We start from the raw sequence: 26,329 nt of genomic DNA, 5'->3' as shown, positions 1-26,329 counted from the left end.
CATAAGGAATGAATTTACTTAAACATCCAATATATTCATTGATACCATGTAAAATTGATGAAACACACGAATGAAAGATGGTTTTTTATCTTTATTTCATCAGTGAGTGTTTGTACATTTATATACACACAAAAGATAGAAAATAAAATAAATAAAATAATTACATCTAATCAAATCACCTAATCAAAACTTGATAAAATCTAATCAAATTACAAATAAAATCACCTAATCAATCCTTTACTAAATTACAAATATGTAAATTGATTGATATATAATTAATTTCTCTAACACAAGGCTAATCTAGTAGGAGAGGAGGGAGCAACGAAGCCAGAGGAGGAGGAAGCAACGAAGCCGGAGGAGGAGGAAGCAACGAAGCCGGAGGAGCCAGAAGATGAGGGAGCAACAAAGCCTGAGGAGGAGGAAGCAACGAAGCCGGAGGAGCCGAGAGAGGAGAGAGCAACAAAGCCGGAGGAGGGGGAGCAACGAAGTCGGAGGAGGAGGGAGTTGCTACAACAACGAAGGAGAAGAATACAAAAGGCGTAGTGTGATGGCATTTAGAAAAGGTCTCTACTGCTGTAGTAATTGCCACCGAGACCATAACTCGACGACAATGAACACTGAGCACATTTGGAGAGTGCATGGTTACAAGGTTACCGCTGACTACGTTCTTCACGTTCAATCCGGTAATCTATTTGAAACTTAAAAATTAAGGGCTGCATATGCCGAAAGTTGTCCCCATCGCCTAAGTGAATCCAACAACCATACTAAGAGAATGAACTTCAAGCTAGCAAACAACATGCAAGAGATGACAAAATCAGCCAAGTAGTGTGGAACTTTATGAAGAGAAACAAAGACGAGTAAATCAAGCAAACAACTAGAAGAGAGCAGCACAACAGAGGTACGTAGATGATGAATCAAGTAGTTTTAATTATTTATGTTTTTTTATTTTATGTCTTTCTTTCTATGTTCAAAAAAAAGGTTGTAATGTATTATTTATGTTTATCTAGTGGTTTTCTCTTTTTTTATTCTCTGTTAAAAAAAATGTCTTAGTTGTTTCTGTTCTGTTTAACAATGGAATAGTGATATATTTTTTTGTTAAAAATGTTGATTTTTTTTTTCATCCTTCTGCATATTACTTTCTCTATAGTTCTTTTTTTTCATGTGCACACTAATTTCTCTACCAGGAAACAAGCAAACCTTTCTAACAAAATATAATACAGCCTGGCAAAAAAATTACTTCTAGTATTATTATTGTAAAGCATTTCTCGTAGTAATAATTAAGTTCCTCTGATTTGATAGAGAAGGATGAAAAGGCAAACAAACCTAGATTCCATTCTCACAAGTCCCGAATTTTGTTAGTATAAAGCAAACTAGCATGTGTCCTAATTATGTTTATTAATGAAAAATGTGAACCCTCCTTTGTTTATTTCTTCATGTTTCCATTTTTAGTTATATTAAAAGGTGATTGGTGTTCTACCATCAAGTGAGCAGGTTATTTATACTTTGGAAACCTAAATAAAGGTTTGTTTTCTTAGATCTTGCTTATTGTTGTTAATAATATAGTATTAATTGTTAAATTATATGAAGTATAATAAAAAAAATAAAAATAAAACATATATGTAAACTAAATTAATATAATGTGTTAGCAGTTTGGGCTAACGAGAAAAAAAAAACATGAATTCTTTCTTCATTACTTCAGAGGGAATGAATTTACTTCAACATCCAATATATGTATACACTTATATATCCTCACACATAGACATAATTATAGTTTCGAAACCGTCGGTTCACAGTTCGAAACAGTTTGAGCACCGTTCGAAACCATTTATTCACAGTCAAAACAACTAGATCACGATCTGAAACCGCCGGTTCTGGAAGCTTAAATATATGAACCGTAACGAGCATGTGTAGTGGGTGATACAAGGATAGTTTTTTAATCAGCGCATTGACGATTTCGAGCCAGTTCGGACTTATTCATGGTTTATATTTCTCTTAAAATAAGTAATGTTAATAAACAAAATAATTTAATTAATTGGCGGCTTGAACCACTGGTTTCTGCATTTAAGCCGCCTATTTTGTTACATTTTTTAACTATTTCCTCTGATAACATTACTCACTACGATATTTTCTTGAAATCTTCTAACTTGGGTGTCGGAGTGCTAACGTCGGGGCACCCCTCCGGCCCATTTTTCAGGTCCAGGATGCACATGCCCAAGGTGAAATGGCTCCAAAGATCTCTAGATTTATGAGGTAGCCAAATGGGTTGCATTAAGTCATGACAAGAGCACTTAATGAAAAATGTGACATCCAACTTTTGTCTTCCAAATGAATCCACCAATCAACACTTTTATGCAACTAAAATACCAAAATATCGCTAACTCCTTGAAACTTTAATTCACTTCAATATTACGATTTGAACTCTAATTTAGCCCAAATTTCACTAACTAACCAATTTTCACCCCCAATCCAATTTTGATCGTTACCGCCGGTCAGTCGTTGTTGACCGCTGGTCTCCGATGTTGAATTTTTTTTTTGTGGAATTTTGAAAATAAAAATCAGAAATTGTTGCCATTGACCGCCGATCTCCGACATTTTTGTTCCTGACTTATTGACCGCCATAACTAATACTATTGTTAACATAATAATATTATTGTGTTGGAATGTAATATTACTGTCTCAAACAGTAATATTGTTGTTAACACAACAATATTGTTGTCTTGGCCTGCAATATTACTGTCTCACTCTCAGACAATAATATTATTGTCAAGACACTAATATTAATATATTACAAGATGGGGGCAGTTATGCTATTTTCGTTTTTTTAGCTTTATTAGGCAGCTTTATAGTTTATTTCATTTTAGCCCCATTTTAGGGCCTTTTTGTATTAGAAAGGTTAGGGTTGCCCCAGGTTTTTTATTACCATTGTAGGGGTACTCTTTTACCTTGTGTAGGCCCACAAGGTTTTTAACGAGGCCCCAAGTCTTTCGATAATAATGGAATAATAAAGTTTTTTCGGCCAAATATATATATATATATATATATATATATATATATATATATATATATATATATATATATATATATATATATATGGGCAAATTACCAAAACCCCCCTGAGGTAAGCCTAAATAACGAAAATCCCCCCCACATTCTCGTAATTACGAAAACCCCCCTGAGGTATGCAGACATCTTACAAATCGCTCTAACGGTGTTAAACTCGATAGAATCTTTTTGATTCTCCCGAATATTCCTCCAATAATACCAATTTTGCCCTTGTACACGAAATTACCCTTAGGGGGGTAATTGTAAGCATTTTATTTAATGAGGGGGGTCATAAATATATATTCTTCATGAAATATATAAGTGCCTACAAAATACTTATTTTTCTTAAATTAAACCCAAATATAATCAATCATTATGAATGTACAATGTATTTTTATTGGATTAAAAAAATCAATGGATGAGATTTCAAAATTTAATTATTTTTTATACATAAAATTAAATATTTTACAATTCGAGAAATACAACCATGCATCATTCAAGCTAAAAGGATAAATCCGTATGAATACTCCTCTGGATAAATAAAATCAATTAAAATATATAAATAAAAAAAATTAAAAAATTATAATATCAAATTATCAATACAAATTACAAAGTAATAAATAAATTTATAAAAGCAATAAATCATCAAGTGAAAGGGATGTCAGGGGGGATTTTCGTTATTTAGGCTTACCTCAGGGGGGTTTTGGTAATTTGCCCTTTATTTTTTACATATTTAACAGAAGGATATAATAGACATTTCACGTTTTCGGTTAAAAAAATTCGGTCAACCGTTAGTCAAGGGGGGTTTTCGTAATTACGAGAACGTGAGGGGGATTTTCGTTATTTAGGCTTACCTCAGGGGGGTTTTGGTAATTTGCCCTATATATATTGACCTGTAATATTACTGTCTCGGATAATACTATTATTGTTATCACACTATTATTAATGTATTTACATGCAATATTATTGTTTGTTAACACAATAACTTCACTGTGTAATATTATTATTATTGTCTTGGCATGCAGTATTACTATTGTAGACAGTAATATTATTGTTTGCATTGTAATCTTATTGTGAACACATTAATATTATAATGTAGACAGTAAGATTATTGTACTGTATTCACCGTAATCTTATTGCATTGACCGGCCAACGGCGTGAAAATAAAGTAAATCAAAAAAATAGAAAAAAAAGTCAAACGTCATTGCAGTCAATGTCTGTGGCGGGAAAAAATCGAAAAAAGAAGGTTTTCCAAAAAAAAAAAGTTCAAGGAAAACATACATTTTTTGAATTCTTTTTGTGAAAATGAAAGTTAATGTGAAACATTTGTTAACATTAGGGGTCATTGTGCAATGTTTATTAAGTTGGGACATTATAGATAAGATTGTTGTAAATTATATTGTGATGGCCATTTTGGGCAAGAAACAAGCTGATGGGTTTCTACGTAAAACTATTTTTGTCTTGATAGGAATGCAAATAAGTCAAAAGTCAGTGCGGGCTGAAACATAAAACAGAAAAAAAATTCAAAAGACTAAAAGAAAAGTCAACGTCGATTTGGAAGAAAGAAAAAGGGTTTCAAAAGAAAAGGTCAAAATTAAATTATTAATTTTTTTCTCAAAATTGATGAAATTGTGACATTGAACTTTAATTAGGGTTACAATTAGAAATTGTGTTCAAAGGATTAGGGATAATTTTATTATAAATATTAAATTTGCCTTTATTTATAAATGTATTAAATAGATGAGTTTATTGGCAAAAAAATATAACATCTGAACCTATAATGATAAAGATGATTATCAGAAATTTATACATAAAAAAAACCCCAATTAATTGCGGTAATGGAGCAATCATATTCAGCAATAAATAAAGAGATGAAGAGATGAAGAGGTTATGCACTTATGCCCAAGAAAAAATCGTTCAAAGTAGAACTTGGTTTTTTTTTTTCCCTCAAAGATTAAAGTTAAAATGTTGGCTTAGAATAACCTATTTTTGTTGTCATTTTGTTTCTATTACAATTCTTTGTATATTTGTCATAATAATTCATATTATAGATATTAAAAAAACAAAATTCCAAGTTCAAGAAAACACACACACACAAAATAAAGTTACACGGAAAAGAAAGAAGTAAAGTTATAACCAGTAACCACATTTAAATGATTAATAATAATTTAAAAAATGGGAAAATATAGTTTGTACCTCTGAACTATAGGATTTGTCACAAACATCATCTTGAACAATAAAATGTAACAAAATAGTCCCTCCATATTCAATCCGTTTGTGTGTGATGATGTGGCGAGTTAACTTTTTTCATTTTTAATCACTTTTGTGGCTGCAGTATTTTTTTGATGTTTTACCCTCATTTTGTATCTATTTATGCACATAGGTTCGTTAGGGATAATTAGTTAGACCCTCATCATTCCCAATTTATATAGGTGGTAGTCCAATCTATTAGATGATTATAGCTATAGGTCCATTGAACAAAAAAAATAATATAAGTTAATTAAAATAATAAGTAAATAGATATAAATACCCCAAAACAATATATTGTGTTACATAGTAGTTATTTTTGGAAATAAGAAAACAAATCCCTCATATTAAGTGGCGTGATTTATTACTTATAAAAAAACGCAGAGAAAAAAATTGAGGGTGGAGGGAGAAGAAGGTGAGCGACGTATACGTATGAGAGGTTGAGGGCGGTGAAGATTGATACAGTGGAAGGAAATTCAGAAAATTATCGCCCCGATCTTGAGTAGTGGTTCTACAGTAAGCGACGTATGAGAGGTTGAAGTCGGTGAAGATTGATACAGTAGAAGGAAATTCAGAAAATTCTCGCCCCGATCTTGAGTAGTGGTTCTACGGCAAGCGACGTATGAGAGGCTGAAGTCGGTGAAGATTGATACAGTGGAAAGAAATTCAGAAATTCTCACCCCGATCTTGAGTAGTGGTTTTACAGCAAGCGACCCACCAGATTTGATACACCTCTTCACCGGCGTTTGGAATCCACCTTCCACTTCGTCCCCCACAATATCTCCGTCTTGCGCCCTACATCCTCGTCGACTTTGACTAGTTGCACTCCATTCATTGGGTTCATTACAGCGTCGACGACGACTCTAGGATTTGTGGTAGGGCTGGCGGCAATCAATTTGTGAGATGTTGTTTATTGTTGCATTTTGCAATTACCTGTATTATTGGGGGTAATATTTTTTTTTTTTTTATTTGGCAATTTGCAATTTCATGTTGCACATTAGTCTTTCATTCAAAAAGTTAGTGTATATTTTATTAACCTTTTTTTTCTCCTTTTAGTTGTTTTCATTTTGCATTTTCCATTTTGCAATTTTATGTTGCATATCGTTTTTTCTTTTTGTTTGGAAGAGTATATTTATATTTTTCTTTTGTTTGATGTTTGCATTTGCATGATCTGTATTATATTTTTCATTTTGCAGTTAGTATTTTGCATTTAGATGATGCAGTTTCTTGTTTGCATACGCAAGATCATTGTCGGCGGCGGCAGCACGACAGCAGCGATAGGTGTTTTTTTTTTTTCAAGATTATGTTGTTGTCGTTTTTTCTAACTGGAATGAGTGAGTTTAGGGAGAATTTGATTTGAAATAGAGATTTTGGGTGATTTGATTTAGGAGAGAGATTTTGGAAATTTAATTTGAAAATAAAAATTCCTTTATTTTTCTCAAGGATATTTTTGGCACAAAATGTATAATGGATAGAAAAATAGGACTTATAACTTGGATTTATTGCTATAGAATTTAATATGTAGGTGCTATAGCAAATTGCCCCTTCGTTACTTAATAATTATTAAATCATATTACCAACAAATACATATATTAAACAAAAGCTTCAAAACATATATATCTAGTTTTATCAGCCAATTGTAATTAATACAGTGTTGGAAAAAGAAAAACAATTAGTTATAAAAAAGAAAGAAAAAAAAAGGTTTTTGTGCATAACTCTTCAACCAAGCATCTTTATTATTCTAGGTTTAGGAGTTATATTTTTTTCATCAATAAGCATATCCTTTTAATAGTTATTATAAATAAAGGAAACATTCATGTATATGTCAATATTACCCTCAACAATTTATACCCAATTTTTAATTGTAATCCCAATTTAATCAATTTTGTTCACAAAAATCCAATTTTGACCACAACAATTCAATTTTGACTTTTTTTTTAGCATACTTTAATATGCTCCAATTTCATCCTTAACTTAATTTAATCGCAATTTGACCACAAATTTCATAAATTATTTTGCCGCCGGATTCCGGTGTTGATTTTTCAAAAAAAAAATTCTTTCTTTCGGATTTTTTCGCCGGTATCCGGCGTTGACTTTGTTTTTTTTCTTTTCTTCCGGATTTTTTCGCCGGTTTCCGGCGTTGATTTTTTTTTAGTATTTTTTTAATTTTTTTTTAAGTCTGCCGCTAAACGTTGACCGTAATTGTGTTGTCACTGACAGTAAATTAAAGTAATTTTATACTGTCAATGACAGTTAATTAACGTGATTGAACTGCCGTTGACAATACATTTATGTAATTGTTCTGCCGTTGACGGTAAATTAACGTAATATTATTATTTTTTTATTTTTTGTTATTTTTTTTATTTTGTTTGATTTATTGACAAGTCAACGTAATTATATTAGTGTTGTTGACAATAAAATAACAGTAAACACAATAATATTACTGTCAACAACATCAATATTATTATTTTTTTGGGTTTTTTGTTTTTTTTGAGTTATTCACGGAGTAACGTAATAATATTACTGTCTATTATTGTAATATTACTGCAAACACAAAAATATTACGCCTGCGGCTATATGCAAGACTAAAACCACTTGTGCAAGACCAAATTAAATTTTTCAATGTATAAATACTATAATAGCCTTACTTGTTAAAAAAATAGAAAATTCCAAATGTGCAAGACCAAAAATTCAAAAACACAAAAAACCCTATCACAAGACCACAAAACCACAAGACCAAATCTCATCTTCTCCATCTTCCAAAACCCACAAGACCTTTCTCCTTCCTCCCCCCCCATAAACCCACAAAACCTAAACATTCAAAATCATCAAAACTCAACAAATCTTACAAAGATGGCAAGTATGGAGTTAGAATACATCAAAATAGAAGATTTTACGGTAGAAAAACCAAGAAAGTATGCATTTATGGTTTTTTTGGCCAGAATATCGTTTTTACAAAAAAAATCCCGCGCAAACGAATTCGACATGTACAGGTCGAATTCTATGGGTAAAAATCGACATTTAGATGTCGATTTTTAGGCATAAAATTCGACATTTGGCAATGTCGAATTTGTGCTATAAATTCAACATGTCAATGTCGATTTTTACCTATAAAATTCGATGCTTAAGTGTCGATTTGTAGCACAGTTTTTCGACACCTTGGTGTCGATTTTTACCAGTTTCAAATTTAATTTGTTTTTCCTCTTTTTTACACATTTTGAGTTTTATCGAATGGAGGTTCTGCAAATGCAGGTCATGAATATTCTAATGGCACTTATGAAGAGGCTTGACTATGTTCGATTTTTTTGCAGGATTTTTTTTCTCAATGTAATATTTTAGAAACAAGATTCTGGTTTTCTTGGCTCATATCTGCAGATGTTTCATTTGGACAGCCCTTTGCAAATACAAATTACAGTTGAGTTTAGCAAATTTTTGTTGTTATATAATGGATGAATTATAGAACTTATTATTGAGGTTTTAATTGTCAATTTAAAGTCTATATACTACAACAAAATATTTCCGGAAGAATCTGGAAAAATAAGAACAAAGTTGACGACTAAAAGTCCTCGTCGGTTTTGAACCCGTAATTCTTGGAACCCGCTTGGAGACTTGACATTACAGAAGCCTTCTGATAATCACCCACTCTTCTCTCAAAGAAGTTTGTTTTTCCTCTGCATAATCGAACACCAATCAATGAGTGCACATGGTAGTGCATCACAAACGAATCGATCTCGATTTCAACAGCCTCTTGCACAATAAGACGAACCCTCTGCATATGAAGTTGCTTCCTTAGTAAACTGCAGAATCGAGTCAAAAAAACCTAAATTAGTTGTAACACCCCGTAAATGTGTAAGTTGTTCAAGTTTGGGGATAATTGAATTTATTTAGTTGATATGTGTCGATATGGAATTATAATATATTTCGAATTTGATGGGAAGTGCAGAAATTGTAATTATCTAAAGTTATGGCATCTATTTGGTAATTAAGAAAACTATTTGGCCCTATAAGGTAATTTTAGAATTTACAAGTGAGATAAGAACCAACGTGTACTTCGTCTATTCTAATTCCTTCTTTGGCAGCCACGTTTCTTCTTCTTCTCTCACCTTCTCACCGTCTCTCTCTTTCTCTCTATCTTCCTCTCTTCTCTCTCTCTCTCTCTCTCTCTCTCTCTCTATATTGATGGTGGTCTCCAGCAGCAGTCGCCGGCAGTGGTGGCTGGAATCCGACAAAGAAGACGAGTTGTCCAGAATTTCAATTTCAGAGTTTTGCCTTTTCCGTAAATCAATTAAACGGAGGTCTTAAAGATGGAGCATCGATGATCCGAAGGTGCCGTTCGAAACCTTAATAAGTTAGATTTCCAGTGGTGGTGGTTCTTGATTGTTTACATCAGCGGTGGTCATCGGAATTGGCTAGAACTTCAGCTCGCTCGTTGAAACGAAGGGAAGCAAATTCTGCTGCCGCACCTGTTTTCGGAGCCGAAATCGAAGGGTTTCGAATGCGAATTTCGAATCGGTTCCTTCAGGAAACTCGTAGAGGACATCGTAAACTGTGTCGAGCGTACTAAAGCTCTCACTCAAGGTTTAAGCTTAAAGATGCACCTATAGAACTAGCATTGGACTCCAGGTGAGAAACTATGACTCCTTATCCAATTTCTTTCCTGCGCATAATATCTCCTTTCTTTGAACCGAATATTTTGTACATATTGAAGCCTTCGATACCTTCATTATATTTGTTCTTGAAATATGATCCTTAATGTTTTGCGAGCATATTGTTTTCTTGGCTCGAACTTGGAACCTTGATCTTGTTCTTGAAATCTTGAACTTGTCAATTCTCTTGGTTGCTATGTTCACGGCTAATTCCTATACTTGATTCCTTGGCCTGAACATTTTCCTTGAATCGATATTGAACTATATTTATTCTCAAAATCTTGTCTTGAATGCTTTCTGAGAATAAATATTTTGTTTGCTCGAACTCGAATCTCATGTTTATTGAATTCATTGAGATATTGATATACTCGTTCTTGGAATCCGATATTGAACTTATGGTTCATCTTGACTCTCATATTCATGAATATTCTCTCCTTGGCTTGAACTGAATTCTCGAACATGTTCATTATCCTGAGACTTGATGTTCGATTATCGTGATAATGACTTATCTTGTGAATGATTGACTTGATTCTTGAAATGAATGACTTGATATTCCTAAAAGGAATAATATTGATTCTTGAACCTACTGTCCCCACCCTTGAGGACGCTCTTGGGGGAGCTGGGCCCTAGGACCATTTCGGCAAGACGATCGGGCAGTATTGGGCTGACGATGACTGGTCTCCCGAATGGTACCTCCTGATGGTTCGGACTCACGTTCGTTTGGAGTTAAACGTTCCTGAGCCGGATCGGCACGTTCCGGTCGTGCCTCTTGCTTGTTTCCGACCGAGTGGCCACTCGGGACGGAGTGGAGGGATAAGGATGTGATATGATTTTTACTTGTTGGGAGTTACAAGGTTGGAGACCCCACCAAATATTGAACTCAAGCCGTACATGTTACACTCTTGTACATGTTACACTTCTGTTAATGAAATTCTTGTAAAGTCTCTCGTTATATGTTCTGTTCTGTTGATTCTCATCATACTCATGGATCATATGTTTTTTATTAGAGAATATTATATTATAGAAATCTCCTAATATTAGGATTCTAGTATGATTCGGTTACCTAGATTAGTTAGGATTTAGTTACCTAGTCAAACTCTATTACCTTGGAATATTTCTCTATATATATTCCATGTAATCAACACATAACATAATGGGGGTTTCTATTATATTACGTATTATTATTTCTCTTCTCTCTTTCTCCTATTCTATTCTTCCTATATGGTATCAGAGCACCAGGTTTAGGTTTTTTAACCTAGCCGCCTTCCTTCTCCATGGCGGTGCGGTGATAACCTAGCCGCCTTTCTTCTCCATGGCGGTGACCATCCAATCTTCTCCCTCCCCCGGTGGTGGTACTCTAATATTTTTCTTTACTTTTTTCTTTTTCTATCTTCTTCTTCTTCTCCTTCTCCATGGCCGTCGCCTCTTCTCCTCTCCATGGCCGGCAAACACCACCCAATCTTCTTCCTCCCCGGTGGTGCATCTTCTCTATCTCTTTCTTTTTCTTCTTCTTCTTCTTCTCCATGGCCTAAAACCTAGCCGCTGCCTCTCTTCTTCTCCATGGCCGGCGACCCCTCTCATATCTTCTCCCTCTCTCTCTCTCTCGATTCATACACAAAAGAAAAAAAAAAAAAAAAAAAAAAAAAAAAAAAAATCTTATTTTTCTTTATTATTACTATTATTATTTTTTTTAAATTTGGCAGATATTTCAACAGAGGAATTCTCTCTAGCGATGTGTTTCGCGGTTTCTGTCCAGTCTTCACGTTTGAAGTTTCCAGTCTTCACGTTTGAAGTTTATTCGTTCCGACTACGGGAGCGTGCTAGCAAGTGAATGTCCAGTCTTCACGTTCGTCACGTTTCGACTGCGGGGGCGTATTAGAGAATATTATATTATAGAAATCTCCTAATATTAGGATTCTAGTATGATTCGGTTACCTAGATTAGTTAGGATTTAGTTACCTAGTCAAACTCTATTACCTTGGAATATTTCTCTATATATATTCCATGTAATCAACACATAACATAATGGGGGTTTCTATTATATTACGTATTATTATTTCTCTTCTCTCTTTCTCCTATTCTATTCTTCCTATATTTTTCACTAAGTCATTCGGACTTATTCGTTTCTCCTTTCTGATATTAATGCGCAGGTAAAAGAAAGACTTAGACCTAAATTTTCATACTAAGAGTTAAAGCTCGTGTATGCCTCCGATTAGTCTCGTCGAGAGGTATCTCTATTTATGTTCCGTATAGGAATCCTTTGATCGAGAATTTTGTAATAGAGTAAGTGGTGTCGAAGTCGACTTGTAATAGAACCTCCTTTTGTAAACACGATGGTATAGATATTCGGGGTTTAATGTTTTGGTCATTGAAAAATTGAGGAGCGTATTTGGGGTCATTGAATGTACTGCATGTTGAGTTGCATGTTGAGTGGTGTTCCGCCACGAGGTGCCTGCTACTCGGGGCGGGGCGCTACATTAGTCAACTCCCTCGGGATTAGAATTCAATAATCTCAACAATCGAAACAACAATGATAAAATCACCTGTATAATAAGCAAGCAAAGTCAAAGTGGAGACCCTCATCTCTAGAAATAAGCTCGTTCGAAAATGTCAATCCCGGCGTTAATCCCCTCTTTTTAAGCCAAAAAATAGCACATAAGCTGAGATATAACACGAAATTAAATCATTTAACTTTACAAATTTAGAACACAAAAGGGAATATCGTTCTATATCGTAGTTATTATATTATACCTTCCGGAGAAGAATATGCCTTCAATACAAGCAAACGCAACAAGTCTCTCTGCAAACGAGCTAGAACTGCATTAAATAAATATACCTCTTAATCCAATTTAAAGCCCAACTGGCTTTCCGTGCAACACAAGGAATGTTTTCGACTGCATTAAACAATCTGTGCTTTTCGTTCGAGTCATTTATATATGTTTCCAAAAGCAAGCTATACATCTCTATCGAGAATCGTGACGAAATTTAGAATCAACTTTCTTAAAGCATGAAATTATCACAAAAAATACTACCAGGATCGGTTAAAGATCTTTACCATAATGTATGTTTTCCATAGCAGTTTGGAATCCATAAAATGCTCGAGCCTATCGACAACCATCGAAGAAATCAATATCGTAAAAAAAATGTTGAACAAAGTAACCTTTATGCACAAGAACTATATATATCTGACAAGAGGCAAATAAACACGACGAGAAGAACAAATATGCAATAAATGAAACGAGAATTACATGGCGACAAAAACCCTTTCAAATACATCGACTAATTCTAACACTACTTCAATAATCGAATAGAAGTACATAGTCGATGGGAAGCAGTTTGTCGTACACGAGCATCCTCTAAAAAAAAACCAACAACAATTACATTTATTAAAAGACAAAACAAACAAACAGTTAAATTTCGGCATCTATATGTCGATTTCTGACCATAAAAATTGACACCTTGGTGTTGATTTTTATGAGTGTTTCTCGACATCTTCTAGATGTCGATTCCTCATCAAAAAATCGACATCTTGGTGTCGAATTGTATGATAAGAAATCGACATCTTTAAGATGTCGAGAAACCTTCAATAAAATCGACACATGTCGAATCATAGCATACAAAATCGATCTGCAAATGTCGAATTTTTCCTTTGAAAAACGACATTTGCAGGTCGAATGAAAATGAAGAACAACAAATCAAAAATCCGCTCTCCAGACAACAATTCATCAACGAAAGCTTCTTAATGTCATTTTAACATGATAAAACTATGGATTCATCGAATTTAAATAACCATTTTTGAAATTTTCAAACAAAGTTCATAAATACCTGCGGCGGCCTAGCTGGGCAGGTTTGGGTCACTCATGATTGTGAGCGGCGGGGCTGGCGGTGGCGGCGATCGGTGGTGGAGCTTGGGCGGCGGAACTTCAACGGCGGAGAAGGTGGGTGTAGGTAGGGTTTGAAGAGGGGGCTGTTTGTTTTTCCAATTCACGCACAATGTTTTTTTTTTTTAGTTGCTTTTTTTTTACTCATTATTTATATTTGGTCTTGCATGAGAAAAAAAAAAAAAGGCAATTTAACTTATGGGTATATTTGTCATTTCATCTTAATAAAATAGAATCTTTTAGAATCTTTCTTTAATTTGGTCTTGCACAAGTGGGATTAGTATTGCATATAGCCGCAGCCTAATATTACTGTGGTTGACGGTAATATTACTGTTGTTATAGTAATATTGTTGTCAACCACATCAATATTATTATTTTGTTTGCATTATTTTGTTTGTTTGAGTTATTCACGGAGTAACGTAATAATATTACTGTCTATTATTGTAATATTACTGTGGTTGACGGTAATATTACTGTTGTTATAGTAATATTACTGCCACTCACAGTAATATTAATTCTTTTGGCTTTTTATTATGTTTACATTTGTTGAACGGTCAACATAGTAATATTACTCTATTACACAATAATAATGAGTTTTGTGTTAATATTACTGTGCTAGAGATTAATATAGCAATATTATTGTGTTAAACTGTAGTTTAGTTAATTTTACTGTGTTTAACTGTAGTATAGTTAATATTACTGTCAATCACAGCAATATTGTTGTTTAAACGAAAAAAAAAGTTACAGAGTGAAAGAAAAGAAGAAGAAAAAAAATCGTACAAGTCAACCGACCGGCGTTGACCGGTCAACGCTGGAATCCGGAGGGAAAAAAAATTGAATTTTTTTATTTTATTTTGGGTCAAAATTGAATAATTTGTGAAATTTGGGGTCAAATTAAGTTAAGGATGAAATTGGAAAGTATGAGGGGTTATTTTAGTCCTTTACAAAAATTTGGACCATGAATGGACTTATTGGTAAAGGAGATTTTTGTTCGAATAGTATATGAGTTATTTGATATATCATGTATACACTTTGAATGGTATTCGAACTCTGGTTCCCTCAAATGTGTATGCCAATCCAAACCAGTGACACAAGTCAATTGTTTGAGAAATTACTTGCAAGAAATATATCTAACAATAAAAAAATAGTGTAAAATGATTATAAAAATAATGTTTAATGGATTATTAATTATCATATTCATAATTATTAAAGAATTTTAATTAAATTATCAACAAATATAATATAATAAAAAATTAAAATAAATTGAAAGAACTTGAGCTTAATCCATTTAAATATTACGATTCAATTCTAATATTTGAATAAAATGTATATGTAAAAAAAAAGTATTAAATCATATGATCTACAATTTAGTTCTTACGATTTTTACAAATTAAACCAATTATTAAAAGAGAAATTACATCATAATATTTTGAATATACTAGTCATATATAATATAAAGAATTTTAAAGTAAGAAAATTAATTGAATTGAGATATAATCTATTTTTGTTAAAATAAACATCATTTATATTTTTAAATAATTATCTTGTGATCAAATACTCAATAATATTAATAAGTTCTTGTCAACAATTGAGGTATAATCTTTTTTTTTTAAATAAACATCTTATTTTATTTTTCATTCGATGTTTTCACACTATCGATTTCAATAACAAAAGTGAGTTTGTATTAAGTCTACGTATTTGTTTAAATATTGAATTGATTCAATAATCCTATATATTTTGGTGGAGATTATATTGATATAGAAATTAAAAATGGATGTTTTGAAGTATTGAACCGTGATTATATATATATATATATATATATATATATATATATATATATATATATATATATATATATATATATATATATATATATATATATATATATATATATATATTTAAAGTTTACCTTTGCTAATAATTTAATTAAACTTATTTGCTAATAATTAATATGAAAAATAACAATTTATTTAACATATTTATTTGCCAATTAAATCATTTTACCGGATTTTTATAGTATATACATTTATTACCTACATGTTGTCGAATGTTGTGTTTGGCCCAGTGGAAAGATATGCCCCTCCTTTTCAACTTGCCCCGTGTTCGAAACCCATATGACTCATACGAATCAGTGGATTATTAGCAAGACCCCCCTCATCTAGGAAATATAGTTAAGAAAACCCCCCTTCCTAAAATAATTTGAGAAAACCCCCTTGGTTAGTATTTTACCAAATATTACTTTTATAATTCCAAATTTACCCGCAAGAAGCGACGGGCTTGGGCGATTTCTCGACCTCGACAAGGCACATGCGGCAGTTTCCGGCGATAGAGAGGCGATCGTGGTAGCAGAACCTCGGGATATCAACGCCGGCGATCTCGCACGCCTGAAGCACCGTCATTCCTTTGGGGATTTTGACCGGGTACCCATCGACGAACACCTCGATTGCGTCGTCCGGGTTGGGGAAGTGGACCCGGGCGCCGGCTACAGGTGTCCGCTTCGGGAGATCTGGTTCGGGCTGGGATACCGCGGCGGCAGCTCCGGAGTTGTGGAGCTCCGGCGTGGAGACAATAGAGCGGCGGAGGAGGTTAAGGTTATGTAAAGAAGAGAAATTGTCTGTACTCACTACTCCGTACTACTTAAAATATGGAAGTGGGGTGGTGATGGTGTGGTGTGGCGACGACGTGGTGACGATGAAGAGCAGATCTAGGGTTTTTTGGTGGATTGTGGCGGAAGACGGCGCAGAAAAAGAAATTCGCGCAGGCAGGGCCCTTAATCGACTATGTTCAATAGTCGATTAAGGCTTAATCGACTATGTTCAGTAGTTGATTAAGGTTAACCGACTCCATTTGTTAATTTTTTTTTTTTTGATTTTTTGTTTATTGATTCCAATATATAAATCAATTACAATGTTTGTATATTCCTTTTTAAATATAGTTGATTTTGCATTTTTTTTGTAATTGTGGTTTGTTATTTTTAATGGCTGAAATTATAATCGACTATGCATTAATAAACCTGATAGAGAAAAAAATTAAAAAAACCAAAAAAAAAATTAAAAACAAAATTAGAAACACAAAAAATTTTAAAAATTAAAGATTTTCCTTAATCGACTATGAAGCATAGTCGATTTAAGACTAATCGACTATGCTTCATAGTCGATTAAAAAAACGGAAAAAAAAAAAAAAATCGCGGGGCGCTGACCCAGTGATGAGGTGGCGGGCGGGGTAAAGCTGGAAAACATAATGGCTGAAAATGGGTGTGGACTTTTCTCAAATGGACTAAAATATTTTGGGCCTCCCTCAATTAAAAAAAGTAGTGAGGGGATTTTCTCAAATAGCCCCTATTATATAACTTGTTTTGAATGCTTGGTATGGATTTGTACGTATACTATGTTATATGATGATGAATATACAAAACCTAGTGGCGGCAAATCACAATCGAATCCCGAATCGAACCAGTTCACGGCGGCCTCCGCCGGAATTTGGGTCGCGCAATCATTTAAACTGCGCAAGTTCACCACCTTTATTTTTTCAGACGTGTCAAACAGAAAAGGTTATGGGTAATTAAACTGATCTACATGGGTGGACCCGACCCGAGTGACCCCTGTGGTTACAAGTATTTGTAGATGACTCCAATATTTTCCGTCAAAATTAATTGTGTTCATTAAACCTCAAAATACTATATTTTGCAGATGACTTCCTTGTGCTTATATTTTCCCATTCATTTTTTCGCAAATGACCCACTTGAAGTTTGACACATGTGGTTAAGTTTGACGGAAAAACTAACGGGCACTACCTCTATCAGCCACAAGGGAATTATGTGCTGATATTACTAGCACGAGGAAGTCATCTGCAAAAACTTGTTACCACGGGATTTAAGTGTTATTTACCCTTTTATTTTAATTAAGGATTTGGGGGGGGGGGGGGGGGGGGGGGGGTTCGTTCTTATATTTTAGTACAAAAATGTTAACTTCTTTTTTTCATTATTTTAGCAATTGCATATTTTCATCAATCCAATCAAAGTCCTAAAAGTGTAGTGTGCATTTTACATGATAAATAAATAAATAAAATAAAAAAATAAAATAAAGGAAAACATGCTTGTATGATTTCTGTGAAGGTATCACTAATTACCATAACACTCACCATCTCAGTTGATCAAAATATGTTCCTCCATTACATTATCATGCCAAGATTTTACTCTCTCTGTTGTGTCATCAAGTTCAAATGTCTGGTATTTAAAATCGTCGTTCGCTAGCTCATCGTCTATTCGTTGCCTTGCCTCCACTCGAAACTCCATTTCTAGTTCCTGCCCTTGCAACATTTTGAGCACACAAGGCATAGCCGGTCTGTACTTTGGTTCGTTTTGGGTGCACAAAAGACCAACTTGAATGCATCTCAGAGCTTCATCAGCCGAAAATACCCCAAAAAGTGATTCGTCAACCATCTCTAATGGCCTCCCTTCATTCCACAGCTTCCACGCCTGTAAAGTCTCATATATATATATATATATATATATATATATATATATATATATATATATATATATATATATATATATATATATATATATATATATATATAATGGGATGAGGTATATTATAATACTTACATGCAACTTTCCATGCACTACTTTCATTTTTATCATTTTAAAAGAACTAATTTACTTACATAGCGACGAAGGGACTCCATGGGTTCTGAATAAGTTGCTTCGATACTTTTCTTGCCGCTCACCATCTCCAAGACTATGATTCCGAAACTGTAAACATCCGACTTCACTGAAAACGTACCTCCCGTAAAGCTTTCTGGAGGTATATAGCCACTGCACAGACAGATTAACACATAATATTCCTGATAAGAAAAAAAGAAAATGCAGGGAGATAATGTACTTACTAGGTCCCAACTACTGAGGTTTCCAGTTCACATTGATGTTCTGTCAATGTTCTAGCTACGGTGAAGTCGGAAATTTTAGGACTCATATCAAAGTCGAGCAAAATATTGTTTAATTTAAGATCTCTGTGGATGACTCTTAGTCCTGAATCTTCATGAAGATAAACAACTCCTTGAGCGATGCCCGTTATGATTTTGAAGCGTACGGACCATGGAAGGGGACTCTCGTGTATGCCTAAATCAGTTAGTTAGTTCATTCAGTTGTTAGTCAAGAGTAGTACTAGTAAGTAGAAATCAAGAAATTGAGTTATTGAAGCACCAACCAAATATAAAAGAATCTAGACTTGTGTTTGTCATGAACTCATATACAAGCAACTTTTCTTCTTTATGAATGCAATAGCCAAGCAGTTTGACGATGTTCCGATGCTGAAGTTTGGGAAGCAAAATAATCTCATTCTTGAATTGTTCTTGGTTGTCTAGTCCAGAAGGCGGTGAAAATCTTTTAATTGCAACTAATTGTCCTGAATGCGGGAGCACAGCCTATACAAATAATATTTAATCAGGGGAAATTATTTTAGAATATGACATGTCATTTTAGAATGTCACCTTGTAAACGGTGGCCCAAGAACTTTGTCCAACCGTATTAGAAGAGGAGAATTGCTGTGTGCAAGTGAGAATTGTATCCCAATCAAACTTGGTCACTTTTATGTCTGCTGCAGACAATCCTTCACATGTTTCTGCAGTTTCAGTAACGAGTTAAATATTTCGACAAACAACAATATATTTGTAAAGTAGCATGAGAGGCTGGAAAACAAAAACAGGGAAAGGGAAACATCTTCTACCTGACAGCAAAAATTCATTTTTCTTTGACGATTTAACTTTGCCCCAAAAGGCCTCCCACGGCCAAAGTCGAGATGGCTTATTCATTTTGTCTTTTCTCCCATATTTTCTTCCAGATGGAAGGCTATCGACTTTGCTGTTTCTTTGTTCTTTTGGAGAAGGTGTAATTTCTGCAACACTATTGGAGACCGTTGTTGACTGGCGTGATAGGCCGATTTCGTCACAAGAATTTGGTACCCCATTTAACTCCAATACTTCTTTGCTCTCTTGTTGTTCACTAGCTATCTCATTTAGTACCAAAGGTTGTCTGCTCTCGTGTTGCGCCAATGCTAACTCAAGTTGCAGCACAATTTGGGACATTGTTGGCCGATTCTTCGGTTCATCGTGCAAGCATCTTTCAACGACCCCCACAAATGTCTTCAAACTATCTACTGAAACTTCCTCTCTGAGACTTGAAGCCACAATCTGATCAACTTCCCCTTTACTAATTTTAGATCGAGCCCAAATTGGCAGAATCCGCTCTTCCCCTTGTGCACTTGAATCCAGTACTGGTCTCCCGCATAATACTTCCAACAACACCACCCCAAAAGAATACGAGTCGCTTTTCCTCGTGAGTTCAAAGGTCTTATGATAATGTGGGTCCATGTACCAATATGTGCCTTTTACTTTTGTGCTAACGTGACTATATAAATTGTTCTTGTCTTCAGTTTTGGCCAAGCCAAAATCAGCAACCTTAGCTACAAGATTCTCATCTAGCAGGATGTTTGAAGGTTTTACATCTCGATGTATGACTCCATTGCCCGTGTGAAGATAGTCCAGTCCACGACAAGCTCCTATGCATATATCAAGACGCTGCTTCCATGTGAGCGGAGAACAACTATAGCCACCCCTTTCGAGTTTATAGAGCTGATCAGAAAGTGTTCCTCCAGCCATATAGTCGTAAACAAGAATCATTTCTCCATGATCATTGCAGTAACCAATTAGAGAGACTAGGTTTACGTGTCGGAGCTCTGAAAGTGTTTCAATCTCGGTCAGAAACTCGTGCGGCCCTTGATGAGAATTTGGTTTCAACCTCTTCACAGCAACAAATACTTGCCCATTATCAATGAGGCCTTTGTACACTTTACCAAATCCACCCCGTCCAATTAAAAGTCCACTGCTGAAATTTCTGGTGGCTAATTGGACCTCCGTTAAAGAAAAGCGGCGACAGAGTTGTTCAGCCCTGGCCGATGGCTTGTTTTCCTCTACAATATTTCTAGCTTCCCAAATTTCACGAAACTTGTGAGCAATGATATTTACCAGACAAACTATAGCTATTGAAATAGCTGCAATCACATTTCTACTGCCAAGATCAACGTTCAAGAACAAAGTTTTATTAGTCTGTGATGACAAGTCCAAAGCCAAAGGCAAGGCATTCGGGCTAGCAAGATTGTTGTCAGGATTGCTCAACTTAAATATCTCGAATCGTGACAGTATTCCATGAACATCTATAAGTTCATCATATGACTGCACCGAAATCAAGATATTGCGTTTACCTTCGTTTTTGTGGCCTCTCATCATCACTGCGTAGTCCCTATAGAGAGGAATGTTTTGTCCATCCCTTCCTTTTATAATATCGATATTAGTGTGAGCAATCATTTCATTGATGAACACTCTAAAAAACACATCACCAGTCCTTCCCAATTGTGAGAAATGAAGCCTGATCAAGTACCTGAAACCCACATCCACCGATATTTTCCACATGTTATATTCTCTCTCCTTTTCTTTTCGGGTTGCCCACTTTGGAAATATATTATCTAAATCTCCATCAAACGGGTCAGGATTCAGTTTAATCTCCGATCGGTGAACTAGTTCAAGTGCAGTTTCATAATCAACATAAACCAGAGACTTCTGACCAACTACTTGAAGTCCAATATCCCCACCACTAAAGTATGAAAGCCTCGTAGGCACTGAGATGATCTCAATGCCATTTATAAAAGCATACGTATCGAGTAATTGACTACTTTCGGGAGAAAAAACAATGTTGAATAGTTGATTTTCTTCTATGTTGAAACAGAATTCTTTGGCAAAAAAATTCACACCAAGAGCACGAGCAGTAAGTGAAGGGCTAAAGTTACCGAGCAAGGTAAATGCACCAGCTTCAACGGTGAATAAGTCCTTGGACCCTTTAAAGCCTTTGTACGGAGCCGGATTAAAGTGAAGACGGAGAATTTTCTGACCTGGGCTCAGTTGAAATTCATAGGAGAATCGGAAACGAGAGGCTCGTGCGGTCTTATGTGGAACTGGATCAGCAGATATTATCAGCTTATGATCAGCTGAGGTTGTTGTTGTTGTTAAACCTTTTATTTGCAGTAGAGAAGAATATTTCGGCGTTACATCTCTGATCCATTCCCTTCCATTCGGTGCTTGGGAGGACCCAAATGAGCCGCAGTTAATAGAAACATCGCCTGTGGAATGAGTAACTATTGGATCGTTACTACAAGATGTGAACGTGATCAAGAAGCAGATAAATACCAAAGCAATTGAGGATGGACAGAAATTCATGGCTGGATATTGGTTAGTGTCGTAAACCAGACAGGTAAAAGGAAGTTAGGAAAGAAAGATGGATCATGTGCGACGACTTTCGTAGTCTGCAGGCAATAACAATATAACCAACTACAGCTGACAGAGCCTTGAATCGTTCTATCTGTGTTATTCGTTTCTTGTTTCCTCTCCCATTATTTCCTTTCAAGACTCATTACTAACATTATATAATAAAATTCAATGGACTAAAAATAAACATTAAAAGATAGTTTTCGAATAAAGAATTATTTGAAAAGATCAAAGTACTTCATTAAAATAATTTATTGAATAATATGAACGATTAAATAAATTTTTTTAATAGATAAAGTCCATGAAATTATAAATTTCTCAAGTTGTAACTAAATTATGCAAGTTCACCACATTACTTATTCGTTTGATCTTAATGGTTGAAAAAATACCGTCCTTCACATTTTATGTTTAAAGTGCTAAACATCTCTTCATCACAGCGTTAAAACGAAATGTTACTGTAACCTAATATTCTTAACTGAAAAAGCTTATTACGAAGATGCCATTTTTTCTTATGTCAAATAACAGTGGACTATATATTAGAAATTGCTCGATTTTCAAACTACACAATAAAGTCGATACGTGTTTTTCTAAGCTAACAACAGTCTTCTCCATGGACCATGCTACACCAAGTGAAATATATCAAATAGTACGTAATTCATCATAGAATAGATAGTTAACAATACACTTGTATTGTGAAATCTATAACGGGTGGTGTAGCATATGATAAACCGATAACAATAAAAAAATAAATAAGGTATAGTATGCAAAAAGTAATTAATATATGCAAAAGTTGGTCGAAATTTCTTATTTTTAAATTAAGTTCAATCTCCCAAGTCATTTCGAAACCAAGATTTTGATCTCGTGCAATTCGAACAAAAACATCCAAACAAAGTAAAATTATAGCCACACGTGTAGATTAAATTCACTGATTCTTAGAACTACACAACACTGCTCAGAAGAGTTAATGATTTTATTTACTCAAAGAGAAAAATAAATATTAGGGGTAGAAACTCCTAAAAGGCTTTCGATCGAACACCTTGCAGGCACATGCCCTAAAAGGCTTTTGATCGAACACCTTGCAGGCACATGCTTTTTTTTCTGAATCAATATCCGAGAGAGAGAGAGAGTGTGTGTGTGTGTGCAGAAAATTGAAGAGGAACAGAAAAGAGAAGATGATTGGTAACTAATATGGAACTTACTGCACACGAAAACTGAAAACGAAGTGCTGCCGATCGAAGAACGGGAAACCCTTCTCCGGCGAACGAAACTGAAGCCATCCTCAAACAGGGAAATGCAAAACAATATTTAAATGCCGCGGAAACCTCTATTATATGCTACTTGCTTCAACACTTTAATTTGATGATGACTCATTAATGGAAATATAGTGTACAATGTACACGACAACATCTGTAAATTAATACACCACAAATTAAAAACAACATCAGTTAAATAAGGGATACTTTTATATAACTCCTCAATACTTGACCTATTTTGCATCATTTGAGGAAACCACCTTCATAATTCAGCCACCTATTTTTCCAACAATGCACATACCACCTCATCAACACTATCACCAATTATGCAATTATGCACCTGCCCCCTCATCAGCCGTTTTTTCTTTTTTTTCTTTTTCTTTTTTTACTTTTTTTCTCCATCAGATATATTAATCGACTATGCGATATAAGCATAGTCAATTAAGAATCTGAATATTAAAAATAACAAATCACAACTACAAAATAATACAAATCAAATATATTTTACAAAAACAAAAGGTATACAAACATTATAATTGATTTATACAATTGGGATCAATAAAGAAAAAAAAAAAAAATTGGAGTTGAATAACTTTAATCGACTACCAAAGCATAGTCGATTAACTTAATTGACTATTGAAAACATACATAGTCGATTAAGGTTTCAGCCTACACAAATTTCTTTACTCGCGTTGTTATCCGTCCGGTCGACCAAAAAACCCTAAATTTACCTCCCCTTCGTCACCACACCGCCGCCACACCACACTTTGTCAACTGTTACCCCCTTAGTCGGTGATATCGGTAATGACTCGAGTGTGGCCGAGTCATGGCCGAGAAATGGTGCCAAGCAAGAGTTGGCACAAGACAGCCACACAATCGGCCAATGAGTGGTCGAGTGTTGGGCAAGCATTTAGGGTGTTTGTCCGAGAAAAGCAAGGAACGGCTTGATTCAAGTGGGAACAGTGCTCGAAAGTACGACTTGTGGCTGGCACGGGCGTTGCTCGGCAGCGAATGCGGACAAGCGTGGGCAGTAATCGGCATGTGGCCGAGAACTTGGGTAAATGAACGTTCGAAGGAAATCGACCACGACTTGACAAGTGTGGGCATGTTGGCACGACCGGTTGGCAAGTCAAGGAAGTCAACCCGATGTGCGGGCGTGCTAATGACCGTGTGGGCGAAGAACTGGCAAGTAATTGGCAAGGCGAACAAAATGTGCGAAAAAGGCAAGGCAAATGGGTTGCCTAGCAACCGGCCGGGCTGTTTTGGGCCGTTTGGCGCGCGCGCGCGCGAGCCCGGTCAAGATGGGCCTCGAAAACTAGCCTTGTGGGCGGTTTTGAGGGAAGTTGCGGAGCGGTTGAGGCCTGAAAAGCATGAAAAATTGCCCCTTATTACTTGTAATAGTTAGCCAAGTGTCAAGCAAGTATGCTGCCAAGTGTCCCTAGGTAGTTTTATGTGAAAACTACCTTCTTCCTTGTATTTATTGGGTTATGAGCGGACAAATCCGATCTCATCTAGCATTAGAGAGTTCATATTCAATTGTGGGCATTTTGAGTGAGGATTTTATGTGTGTACCTTAGTCTCCTTTGTATTCTTTGTGAGAAATTAATATAAAAGTTGGGCATTGCCCGTAAACGTGCTTGTGTGTTGATTTCCGCTGCATACTCTTGTGTTCGTTAATGTTGGCTTAAAAGACTTGTATTTGTGCGTTTTGTTCGAAGAGAATCGAGAGGAAGGCTGACTGATTTGGTGGGCAAATCAGGCCGCACGGGCGAAAATTTCTTGATCAAAGAAACCCCTGTGACATCAACCATAGTGGAAGTTCGATCTCCCAGTCTCCCAGTTTCAAGAAATGAAATCCTCCATTAACGACTAGACTGAAAAACTCCATTAAAATATAACAAGAAGAAAAAAAAAAGAGAAAGAAAAACACAGAGAAGAAAGAAGATGATGAAGAATTTGGAAATTCATACTTTGTTCCCAACAAACTGTAATCTTGTCTAAATCAACAGAAAATTCTGATAGATCTACTCACACTCATGATATATTTGCATAAATTAATCCCAAAACAATTTGGGTGTTGTTTTTTTCTCTCTTAATTTCTTATGTGATTTATTGTAAGAAAAAAAAAATATTAATGTCTATATGGCTTCAATCCCGTTGATGATATGAGTGACGATCTTTTCCATTTGTACAAAGAAGAAGAGGAAAAAAGAGGAGAGAGAGAGAGAGAGAGAGAGAGAGAGAGAGAGAGAGTGTGTGTTTGTACGTGAAAAGAAGAAGAGGGAGGAAAAAGAGGAGAGAGAAAGAGGAAGAATATGAGGAAAAATGAGGAGAGAGATAGGAAAAGGTACGTAAAGATGAGAAGAGGAAGAAAAATGAGGTGAGAGAGAGAATTGGACAATTAAGAATAATTTTGGAATTATGGAATATCATTTGTGAAAAAATTAGATAAAGAGGTTTTATCTAATTATTTTTAAAAGGAGGTGTTTCATTAACTACATTTCCTAGATGATGTGGTTCTTGCTAATTATCCCCTTAAATAATAGTCTGTGTCCTATATTATATGTCTATTTGGCATGATTTTTTGTCCCAAATTATTTTTTATTTTAGACTTGAGCTAAAGCATTAATTACATTTCAATTTTGCCCATCACACTTAATTAATTAATTAAAAAATAATTATGATAAGGGTATTTTTGTACTTATCATGTTATTTTTTGAGAGAATTACACTTTTATCTCTTATGTTTGACTCGATTTCACCTTTGCTATTTATTGTTACAAAGTGAACAAAGTTCAATTCACCTCCAAAGTTCAATTTTAAACTTTTTTGGTCCCCGCCATTATATGTCTCTTAGAAACTAATGGAAAACAATATTTTAAGGCGAAAATTGAAATTTTAATTTTTTTTCTAATTGCAAAATAATTAGAAATTTAAAATATACT

At 34.8% G+C, this 26,329-nt stretch overlaps 2 protein-coding genes and 1 long non-coding RNA gene across 7 annotated transcripts in view; 2 read left to right on the top strand and 1 right to left on the bottom strand.

Moving 5' to 3' along the window:
- Positions 1-4,850: 4,850 nt before the first annotated feature.
- LOC105954971 (sugar transporter ERD6-like 6) overlaps positions 4,851-26,329 on the top strand; it is a 60,474-nt gene continuing 38,995 nt past the window's right edge. For both annotated transcript variants that reach the window (XM_088821739.1, XM_088821737.1), the window contains exon 1: positions 4,851-4,877. The gene's annotated coding sequence lies outside the window, so the exon portion shown is untranslated. The remainder of the gene's footprint in view (positions 4,878-26,329) is intronic.
- LOC148768343 (uncharacterized) lies at positions 9,509-12,311 on the top strand. The gene is made up of 2 exons (XR_016033078.1): positions 9,509-9,912; positions 12,086-12,311. It is a non-coding gene; the product is annotated as an uncharacterized LOC148768343 (long non-coding RNA).
- LOC148768342 (putative receptor-like protein kinase At5g39000) lies at positions 17,819-23,812 on the bottom strand. Of its 4 annotated transcripts, none has more exons than XM_088821736.1 (8): positions 23,646-23,812; positions 23,332-23,539; positions 19,543-21,987; positions 19,307-19,437; positions 19,024-19,240; positions 18,704-18,935; positions 18,482-18,632; positions 17,819-18,293 (listed from the first exon to the last, which is right to left on the bottom strand). In XM_088821736.1, the coding sequence occupies exons 3-8, from the start codon at positions 21,281-21,283 to the stop codon at positions 17,961-17,963; spliced, it is 2,805 nt and encodes a 934-aa protein (XP_088677862.1). In that variant the 5' UTR covers positions 21,284-21,987; positions 23,332-23,539; positions 23,646-23,812; the 3' UTR covers positions 17,819-17,960. The 4 variants fall into 4 exon arrangements, with proteins under 4 accessions (XP_088677862.1, XP_088677861.1, XP_088677860.1 ...); XM_088821735.1 differs by having other exon boundaries at positions 19,543-22,002; positions 23,646-23,733; XM_088821734.1 differs by lacking the exon at positions 23,646-23,812 and having other exon boundaries at positions 19,543-22,002; positions 23,332-23,590.

Source organism: Erythranthe guttata, chromosome 8 (assembly GCF_056151865.1).
Source record: "Erythranthe guttata isolate IM_541 chromosome 8, IM_541, whole genome shotgun sequence".
Lineage (NCBI taxonomy): Eukaryota > Viridiplantae > Streptophyta > Magnoliopsida > Lamiales > Phrymaceae > Erythranthe > Erythranthe guttata.
Note: the sequence above shows the minus strand (reverse complement) of the source record. Positions and strands in the feature narration are given on the sequence as shown.

What these genes read in the sequence shown, in the direction of transcription:
- LOC148768342 (XM_088821733.1), bottom strand. Translation starts at nt 22,084, where the DNA reads ATGAATTTCTGTCCATCCTCAATTGCTTTGGTATTTATCTGCTTCTTG. An exon ending in AAATGAATTTTTGCTGTCAG is followed by an intron (nt 19,438 to 19,542) that starts GTAGAAGATGTT and finishes CTGAAACTGCAG; the next exon opens with AAACATGTGAAGGATTGTCT. An exon ending in CTTGGGCCACCGTTTACAAG is followed by an intron (nt 19,241 to 19,306) that starts GTGACATTCTAA and finishes TTATTTGTATAG; the next exon opens with GCTGTGCTCCCGCATTCAGG.